The sequence below is a fragment of the Lactuca sativa genome, chromosome 4 (genome assembly GCF_002870075.4).
Source record: "Lactuca sativa cultivar Salinas chromosome 4, Lsat_Salinas_v11, whole genome shotgun sequence".
In the NCBI taxonomy this organism is placed as follows: domain Eukaryota; kingdom Viridiplantae; phylum Streptophyta; class Magnoliopsida; order Asterales; family Asteraceae; genus Lactuca; species Lactuca sativa.
This window is the reverse complement of record NC_056626.2, coordinates 28,942,048-28,952,399: the sequence shown is the minus strand read 5'-3', so window position 1 is coordinate 28,952,399 and position 10,352 is coordinate 28,942,048. Positions and strand designations below refer to the sequence as shown.

Below are 10,352 nucleotides of genomic sequence, written 5' to 3'. Positions count from 1 at the left end.
GATTGGGTTGAGGCTATGGCCAACAAACCCCTTTATGCATGCATTGTAATTGTATTTCTGATGTGTTGGGTATTTTGAGAAACTCGCTAAGCTTGGTCTTACAGTTGTGGATTTCTTGTTTCAAGTACTTCAAATGATCGGGGAAAGGTGAAGGCTTGATCGTATACACCCTCTATAGTTTTTGATTTATGTCTGTTGAGATACTTTGATTTTTGGGATATTCGTATTTGACACTTATGTTTGTGACTTAAGTTTTTATAAAACAATGAGTTTATTTAAATGAAAATTTTAAAAAAAATATCGTGATTTTTGGGATGTTACATTAATGGTTCATAGTGATGTTGACATATGAAGGTCCGGATATGGTGGTTCGGTGTCGGAGATAACAGCAGACAATTGTTGAGGAAGCAAACAACCAATCATATCGAGAGGGAGAAAGAAAGCAACAAGAATGAAAGCAAGTAGCAAGGTTGGTTACATTTGTTGATCAGAAGACGAAGCAAGAGTAGAGGGTTGTTGCATTATAGAAAGCAAGCAAGCAGGAAGAGCGATCACTTTTGATCGAGAAAGAAAGAAAAGTAGCAAGAAGTAGTAGCTCACGGTTTAGTCAAAGCTAACCAAAGTGGTTCTCGGTTTTGGTGTGTTCCGGTTTTAGGGGTAGTTTAGTCATTTTGTTTCTTTTAATAGATCAGGTTAAAACCATGTTGTAGACAAATCAGAAAGATAGCAAGCAAGCAAGTAGCAGAAAAGAAAGAACACATGAAAAGAAAAAGCAAGCAAGAAGGGTTATCAAGACCGAAAGAGAGTGTTGTATCAAAAGACCCACACATCAATAGAAGACCAAAGACCGAAGTAGGTAAATGAGACCGTTGGTTTTCTTGAGAAAGAGAGACCGGGAGAAAGAAAAAAGTTTGGCAGGAACAGTTTCGATTAAGGGGGAATGTTTGTGTTAATCCAAACTGAGTCAAAATAACATGATTAACTTAGGGGTAGTTTAGTTATTTTGTTTCTTTTAAATGATCAGGTTAAAACCATGTTGCCTGTAGGTTGCACGAGTTTAGTATTCTTTGTTACTTTCCCCTATTTTGTTCATTAGTTCTCATTTATAAGCTAGGTTTAGGAGTTGATTCTTGTGTGTATAATTTCCATTTTCAAGCAGAGAATAAGATGTGAAAGTTACACCATCTTCTTGTACCTTTTCTTTTATGTTCTCCTTCTAACAGATCACACAACAGAGTGCTGCTTTGTTTTGTTTGTTATATTCTTCTTTCTGTAGTGGGTTTTTTCACAAAGGCAAGTTCCAAAAAAAGTGGCTTCAGGTAGTAACACGCACATATCAATTCCCTGGCTCTTAAAAATGACCTCGTCCTCAAGGTCTGTCAACAAAAGCGGCTTCAAAGATCTTTTTTGGATGTAACTCTCGGTTTGGGATGTTTTAAAACATGATATTTTTTAGTTAGTTATTGAATTTTTTTGAAAATTCAAACATCCCTTCTGGATGTAACTCATCCTCCATTACATTGATTCCTAAGTCTCATTGGAATTCAGTATAAGATTTGTGCAAAGATTCTAGCATTGAGATTACAAGATGTTATAGATTCGGTGGCCATCTTGGAACAAGCGACGTTTGTGAAAGATCATCAAATTATGGATTGGCCTTTAATGGTGAGTGAAATTGTTGAATGGTATAAGAAAAAAAAATTGATGTTGCATAAGATTGATTTTTGAAAAGGCTTGCGATTTTGTAATTTGAGAATTTTTTTAGATCGTATTACGTGTTTCCTAAAGTTTGGAAATAAATGGCATTCTTGGATCCATGCATGTGTCGTGTTGGCTAAGGCTTCTATCCTTCTATCCTTCTGAATGGTAGTCCAACTAATGTGGGCTTTAGTGTGGAGGATCAGGCCCTTATGTTCCTATAGGCCTATGATCGAGTGACTAAAGGGCTTCATGGAAATGGTCATAACTTTGGCTACAAGACTCCGTTTTAGGCCTACGGCCAGTCAAATCGAAGCTTGGAACAAGGAGCACGTCAAGATAAGTACTCAAAGGAGACTTAACCATTTTTTAGTCCAAAAATCGCTTTCTAAATGGAGTTATAGACAACTTTGTGGTTTTTTCATTATTTTTGGGTTTTGTTTTTTTGTTTGTGTTTGGCCCATGGTTGTTTTGAGGTTCGTTTTAAATTCTGGTCCTTATTTATGTGTAACTGATGTAATTTGGATGATCATTCATCAGTGTTATAAACTTTCAGTTTTCTCCCAAAATTTTGTGTGTGTTAGACCAGATTTTGAAGCCAATCCCATGGTATTCATAGAATCAGCATGGTTTTGAAGAGATTGACATGGGTATTATGTTAGAATCAACAGGCTCACTCTTATTTATCTTTGTTCCATTTTGCACGCTGCATCACCAACAGAGGAGTTTGATCTGCGAAGAGGGATCAGAGAAGGAGATCCTCTATCTCATTTCCTATTTATTCTAGTTATGGATTGGTTACATGTTTCCATTGAGGATGTTGTTGTTGCGAACTTATTTTTGGGAGTTAAAATTAATAGATATTAGCTTCTTATTTCTCACTTTTTTATGCATGTGATGTTATCATCTTGGGAGAATGGGGTAAGGATAATGTTGTTAACATGATTAGTATTTAACATTGCTTTTATTTGGTTTCGGGTCTAAATATAAACCTTCAAAAGTCAAATTTATTCTGGATTGGTGTTTGTTGGGAGGAGGTTATCGGTTTTGCTAGGCTGCTTGGTTATCGACCTAATAAACTTCCTTTTATGTATCTTGGCCTCCCTATCGGTCAAAACATGTCAAGGGATGTGGGGTGGAAACCAATACAAGAAAGCTTCATAAAAAATATCTAAGTGGAAAGCAGATACTTTATCTATTGATGGGAGGTATATGTTGGTTAAATCGGTTTTAGGCTCAATGGGTTTGTATTATATGTCAGTTTTCTTGGTGCCTGTTAAAGTTGTAAAAGAGTTTGAATCTATACGAGCGAATTTCTTTTGGGGTGGTAACGAAGATAAAAGATAGATGGTTTGGGTGAAATGGGATTTGATTCTTGTTGGAAAACACAGTGACGGATTGGATATTGGTAGTCTAATGTCTTTTAATCTTTCTTTGTTACAAAAATGGAGGTGGCGTTTTATAAATAATAGTTCATTGATATTGGTTCCCCTCGTAAAAGTTATTTATAATAGTAGAGGTGGTTTATATCTTTGCAACTTCTGTTTTTAGTGGGGATGGTCCTTGATCTAAAATTATTGCTTTGATTTCTAAATTAGAGGACAGAGGGTGTTCTTATCTTCGGTTTTAAAGAAACAGTGGGTGATGGTGCTTCGGCTAGATTTTAGATTAGAGTGTGGATTGGATATCAGCTTTCTACCAAATTTCCAAGGTTGTTTGAGTTAGAAACCATAAAAGATTGTGTTATTTCTAATCATTTGATAGGTTATGAGAGATGTTGTTGTTGGTGTAGGCTCGTTAGATGATGAGAGGAAAGTTTGCAATTCTCGAATATGTATGATATAGTGCAGCTTGTCAAGTTAAATAACAAAAAAGATAAATGGTGGTGGGATATTGGCAACTCTGGAACATTTCCAGTTGGAGAAACTAGAAGATGGATAGATGATAAGTTCTTCAAGTTAATGATTCATAAGCTCGTTGGAATTAGTTTATTTCTAGGAAGGTAAATATTCTTATTTGGCGACTCTTGTTGGATAAAATCTCTACTGCTTTGAACCTAGATATGAGATGTATAGATATTCCTTAGATTTTTATGTTCGGTTTTTTTTTCTTTGAGATAGAACAACTTGATTACTTGTTTGTTAGGTGTAAAGTATCTGCAAGAACTTGGAATGCAGTTTTTAATTGCTTAGACGTGAACATTTTCGGGTTTAATTCGGTGATAGACTTGTTTTTGTACATTGATATATATATATATATATATATATATATATATATATATATATATATATATATATATATATATATATGCATAAACTTGGAAAATTCACAAAATTCGTAAAAAATGCACATATGCACCTGTCTATACATTACCTTGTTATGTATGATGAAATTGGATTCTCGACAGACGACAATTGATCTACCATGCATACGGATGTTGTAAACAATGGGTTGTTTTTTGTGCTTATTTGTCTAGGGAGGTATAGCGTATAGCTGACTGTAGTAAAGCCATGGGATATGGGGGCTTTCCTACGCGTCGAATCCTATGTGGCAAGCCTTGTATATGCGTGAATACCGCCCCATTTGGGTGTAATCGTCTTGTAACGTGGTGGCATTCACGGATGCTTAGGAGGGCTTTGATTGGCTGTTGAATAAAATAGGTACATTACAAGAAAAATGGGTGTATACTAAGGGTGTCGAACGGGTAAAATTTTCGGGTTTCGGGTAGAACGGGTATTTCCTTAAGAAAATAATACCCAATACCCGACCTATATTGTAATTCAGGTTTTCGGGTTTCGGGTATTCGGGTTTGAGGTCGGGTCGGGTAATTATCGGGTATACCCGAAACTTTCTTAAATGACACTTATTGATAATTTATTTTTTTTTTATTTTTACATGTTGGTTGGTTTAATAAAGAATCGGGTAGAAAAATACTCCATACAATTAACAAGTACATATATAATAACAATACAAATTATTATAATATGTTATGTACTTTTTTAATTCCATTCCGTGCGATAGTGAGAAACTGAGAATTGTGATGACGGTTCAGGACTTCAGCTTTAGTGTTGTATTCCTTTTGCAAGTTTGCGTCGACTGTCGAGCCGTCGTTCATAAGAAGGAAACAAATTGTTTTGTTTTATTTGAAGTGTGCGTACATGACTGCATTGTATATTTGATATTATCTAAAAAACGAATTCGGGTATTCGGGTATACCCGAAAATAAATATTCATACCTAAAACCCAACCTATATTATTATCGGGTTAACCTATTATCCGAATGTTCATACCCGTTACCCGTTCTACCCGACCCATTCTACCCGAATTCGAAACGGGTCAGATGGATAGAACGGGTTTCGGGTTTTTTTGACAGGCCTACTGTACACCTTGTCTCTTTCCTTTTCAGTTTAGAGTTAATTTCATATAACATCCCTTTAACTTACATATTGTTTACATATCACCTCTTTCTTATATTTCCAATATATATCCTTATTAATTATATTATATTAGCTTAATTTTTGAAAAATATATAACAAGATACAAAACAAATTACATCATTAAATTTTTATATTTCTATGTTTTTTCTAATAAAAATAAAAAATTATATATATATATATATATATATATATATATATATATATATATATATATATATATATATATATATATAATATAAAATAGTAACCATTTCCAAAGGCTATCGTTTTATATTTTCTGTTTTAGTAATTTAGGTTTGAAATTTTATGCATTTATGTTTTTTTTAGTAATTTGGCTTTAAAATTGAGGTTATATGTGTTTTTAAGTAAAATGAAATATTAATTTAAATGTATTGATTATGTTTTTTATTTAATCTAAATATCAAAATAATAATAATAAATAAAAAGATAAACAATTTGAAGTGATAACCATTTTTAAAAGCCAGTTAACATATAATAGAGGTGATGTGACATATAAATAACATCGCTTTTTTAGTGAACATATATCACTTTTTCAGTGAACATATAGTGAACATACCTCATGCCTAACAGACAACTTGTGTCTTTAACCTTAATTTTATGTTTTGTTTTGATTTTGTCTTGATCGTAAGCAAGCACTTGTAAACAAGTCAAAGCAAAAACTAGCAGACCACATTTCTCCATTGATTAAAGTATCGACATATGTCAAAATTAGGAGAAAACAAGAAGAAGAAACATCATGCATGTTCTGAATGATAAAAACAAGTATCCATAACACACAATGTCGTCTTACTACCAAAGGCCAAAATAAACAAAATGGAGAATAGATGACAGAGACTAATGGTATTGGTGGGTGTTATATAAGTGACAACAAGTTAGCATATGCAACATAACATATATATGTATATGAACTTAGGTTGACATCATGACTTGATCAATAGCCTGAAGTGCTTCTTTTGAAAAGAACCGCACATCAACATCCGGGTCCTCCGACAACTCAACTAAACATGGCCTTACACTTTTCTCCACCACCTTAACAAAATCAAAAAACATGAGATTCAATCGAACATAAAAAGAAGAAAAAAAAAAAGTAAATTACACGAATGGTCCCTATGGTTTGGGATAATTTGCATGTTTGGTCTCTAACTTGTTTTTTTAACTCGGAAGGTCTGTATTGTTTTTATTGCGCTCTGTCCTGTCTTACTTAAAAAGACTATTTTGCCGTTGATTTTTTAATTTATTTAAATAACGTGGAGTAGGTAGGGTAATATAAGATGAGGTGGAAGTGGGGTTGGAACCTTCCGAGTTAAAAAAATTCAAGGGCAAAGTAGTCTTTTTAGGTAAGACAATGACCAAGTGCAACAAAAAACAAGCAGTCCGAGTTAAAAAAATAAGTTAGGGACCAAACGTGTAAATTACCACAAACCATAGGGATCATTCGTGTAATTTACTCAAAAAAAAGGAAAAGGTGGTGCTTACAGATTGGTCAAGAATAGGGATAAAAGACTGCAAGACCTTTGCAACATTAAACCTGATATTTGCCACTCTGAAAAAGAAAAAAAAAATTAGAGGAAGGGAGAGGGAGAGGGGTAAAAAGGTAATTTACCTGTCTTTGGCGAGAGTAACGACAACGGGTAGCAACTTGGAAGAGGTAATCTGAGAGCCGAGAACAGGAGCAAGTAAAGAAACGGCGCTAAGAATGGTCATGCGGTACAAGTAATGCGGGTTGTTGACCATTTCCAAGACCTGCGGGACAATGTGCTGCATCGCCCAATCCGGACCAAACTCCTCCGCAAGTCTCTTCAAATTGTTAGCAGCAGCTTCTCTGATCGAATATACCTACTCCCAATCCCATCATCACATATTATTATATAACATAACTTTTTTTTATATTATTATTAGTTTGACTTTGTTGAGACTGAGTCAAACCTTGTCTTGTAACCATTGCATGCAAAGGGCACCAAGTTTATCATCAAAAAACCCAACACCCAACTGACTTGCTAACAGAGGTATGTATTCTATTATAGCCAATCGCACCCTCCAATGTCTGTCTTCAGCAAGTTCCACAATTGCTGGAAGTAATGATTGGGATAAAAGATCGATCCCAATCACCTGATTCACTTGATCTAGCTTACTAATAATATTCAGACGTACATCTGGAAACTCGTCTTTTAAAAGTGATAGAAAGATAGGGAGAAGTTGCTCGATAGTTGCATCCTGCGTTATTTTTACCATAACTTATTCATTTCCATTTTTCCAATCATCAACAATAGATTTTCTTTTTTCTTTTTTTAAATTAAAATAAGTAATTAAGTACTACCTTCCCTAAAACAGGAGCCATCCCCATTATAACAGAAGCCAAAGCAGATCTAACATGCTGAGAAGAATCTGAAGACAACTCCTACATATCATTATGAGAAAAGGTCAAGTTAGAATTTAGATAAACCAATTCTTTTAAGTTTTTCTTTTTTGTTTTTTAAAAAAAAAGACCTTGACACATGGAAGAATATGCTGAATAGCAAGCTCTGGACTAAGAATGCGGGAGAATTTGGTGACTTTTCCAGCAGCTGCAATACGTACTTCTGCTTCATTGTCTCTAAGTAGCCGAACATATGCTGGAACTAAATCCGTTCTATATTCACAATTCACAATTCATAACATAAATTCAGCAAATGATTATCTAAATAGGATTAGGTAGATTGAGAATTTATTTATTACAATGAAAATTGAAAATTGAAAATATAGTTACTTGGTAGGTTCAGGTCCCACAGCTTCACATAGCTCATACAGCTGATTAGCAACCATGTATCGAACACGCCATGACTTGTCCTAAATCCAACAAGACTTGTGAGAAAGATAAATAAATTTCGTGAATTTTATTTATTTTTACAAACAAAAAGGAGATAAAAAGTTAAACCTGAGAAAAATTGACAATGACAGGAAGAATATGTGCAACACAGTCTTGAGGTTCCAACAGCTTCCCAAGAGCAGCACAACCCTCCACAGCAAGCAAACGTACAGAATCTTGATCTGTCACATTTTAGGTGAATTTTTTAGCAAGAATTTATCATGAATTGAGATATGAAAGAAAGAAAGAAAACATTAAAATTTAAACATACCATCCTGTGTAAGATCTTCAAACATTTGCATAACATCAGTCTTGAGATGAGAAGGTTCCACAGTAGCAGCAAATTTCCCTAAGTTTGTAGAGGCAGATCTCCTAACCATAGGCATATCATCTTGACATAACTGACTATAAATTGACCTCAATTCTGCCTTCAACATCTCTGAGGCACTTGGATAAGCAATGTGAAACAGCCCACATGCAGAAACTCTAGCAGTGAACCACTCACCAGCTGCTAACCTCTGCAGAAAGAGTAACAAAAGGTGTAAAACATGACGTGGACTTACAATTAGAAAGAGAAGGAAAAGAAAGATACCTTAACAAGAGGTATAAACCAGTCAACCAAATCTGTTTCTCTCATCTGGGATCCAATCCTGCATAGAGACTCCACAGCTTTGTCTCTCACACATGTTTCTTCGACAGTGCAAAGAGTTTCCAAAGGGGGTAGCAACACATGAGCATGCTCAAGTCCTCCAACATAAGGAATGAACACACCTAGCTCTTCAGCCATGGCAAGAAGAACCTCGTCGTCATCATCATTGTTTTCACTCAAGAAAGGAATTAATTCCTTTCGGGTTCGTTCTTCTCCTAGAGCACGAGCAATTGTAGAAAGCTTTCTGATGGAATTTAATCGTAATTGGATATCATCGTTCTTCAGCTCATCTATTAGTACTGCTATGGGGTACAAGGGCTCGTCTACCATGGACATAGTTGTCTCAACTCCGAGACACAGACACTACTACTGCAGTTTCAGGTGATTATACACAGAGTTAACTCATGGATCGAGATGAAAAGTGCATGTATAGCAAGAATCGAGAATGTATACATAATATATAGCCCTCTAGTTAATCTTTGAATATCAAATAAATGAGTCACTCGTTTATATGAGTAACGGTGTCAGTATGCACAATTAAACGAAGACGGCATGTTAGTTGAAGTCACTCATTTAAATTAACTGAAAAAAAAAGGGGGGGAGAGCTCTAAAGAAGATTGAAATCTCCTTCGGAAAATGAGATCTAGAACTAACCCTAGCATAACAAATCTAGATATCAATGGAAGAAATTAGGGACTTCGAATTCAGGAAAAAAAAAATAGGGATGAGATTCCAGTAAGATTACTACTCCCTAGGTTTATGTTAATAGTGTAAAAATCGGAACAAAAGATCGGATTGTTTGGTCAAATTACATAACAGAAAGCAACAGATACATAATAAGCGAACAGTTTAGAGATTAAAGGGAAGAAAAGATATATGAGACCGGAGTGTATCTAGATCTCACCGGCGGTAGTTAATGGTTTTCCGGCTTTGAGTTGGTTGTATGCCAAGCCGATGGTTCCTCTTTTCACTACTACCAGATAGGAGACGGGGGGAGATGAAATACTTATTAACGGATCATTACGTGAGTACCCGAAAACGAAATCCTTTTACACTACTGCCCCTGTGGCTTCTTTTTTTTTTTGACTTGAGTTATTTTGGGATGCTACTTCAAAACCTCATAAATGGACCTTTTGTATTTTTGAAATTTGGGATATATTATATAGTCTCGAAAAAAATAAACTATAGATAATTCTTACGTTTTCAAAACTTTTAACAAATATTATTTTATCCATACAGACTTGTATAACCTTTTTAATATATTTTTAATTTTTTTTATTTAAATCATTTTTAAAAAAATAAATAAATAAAAACCTCACCCGTCTGACGGTTGCAGAAACCTCACGGGAGCAATTGATCGTGATTTCCCCACACCGACGTAAAGCTTGGAAATAGGAAAGAAGATGAAGTCATTGAACCGCCTTCAACGAACACTTTATACATTTTTTTCTGTCCTCTTTCCCAGAAAGAGAGGGTTAATTATTATTTTTTTCAAGTGGTTTAAATTAAAAAATATAAAATAAATTAAAAATGATAAATAAGTTTTTTTTTGAGTAAATTACACGAATGGTCCCTATAGTTTAGGGTAATTTGCACGTTTGGTCCCTAACTTAATTTTTTAACTCGGAAGGTCCCTACTGTTTGTTTTTGTTACGCGTTTGGTCCTTTTTCTTATCTAAAAATACTATTTTGCCATTGATTT

General features: G+C 34.6%; 1 protein-coding gene across 2 annotated transcripts; it reads right to left on the bottom strand.

Annotated features, from left to right (window-relative positions):
• Nucleotides 1-5,880: 5,880 nt before the first annotated feature.
• On the bottom strand, nt 5,881-9,714 carry LOC111894376 (serine/threonine-protein phosphatase 2A 65 kDa regulatory subunit A beta isoform). 2 transcript variants are annotated; one of them, XM_023890452.3, is made up of 11 exons: nt 9,555-9,714; nt 8,594-9,019; nt 8,273-8,519; nt 8,071-8,183; nt 7,903-7,982; nt 7,644-7,785; nt 7,474-7,554; nt 7,083-7,370; nt 6,760-6,992; nt 6,633-6,699; nt 5,881-6,185 (listed from the first exon to the last, which is right to left on the bottom strand). In XM_023890452.3, exons 2-11 carry the CDS (start codon nt 8,984-8,986, stop codon nt 6,066-6,068), a joined length of 1,764 nt encoding a protein of 587 aa, XP_023746220.1. In that variant the 5' UTR covers nt 8,987-9,019; nt 9,555-9,714; the 3' UTR covers nt 5,881-6,065. The 2 variants fall into 2 exon arrangements, with proteins under 2 accessions (XP_023746220.1, XP_042756818.1); XM_042900884.2 differs by having other exon boundaries at nt 8,594-9,016; nt 9,555-9,709.
• Between the last annotated feature and the right edge of the window lie 638 nt (nt 9,715-10,352).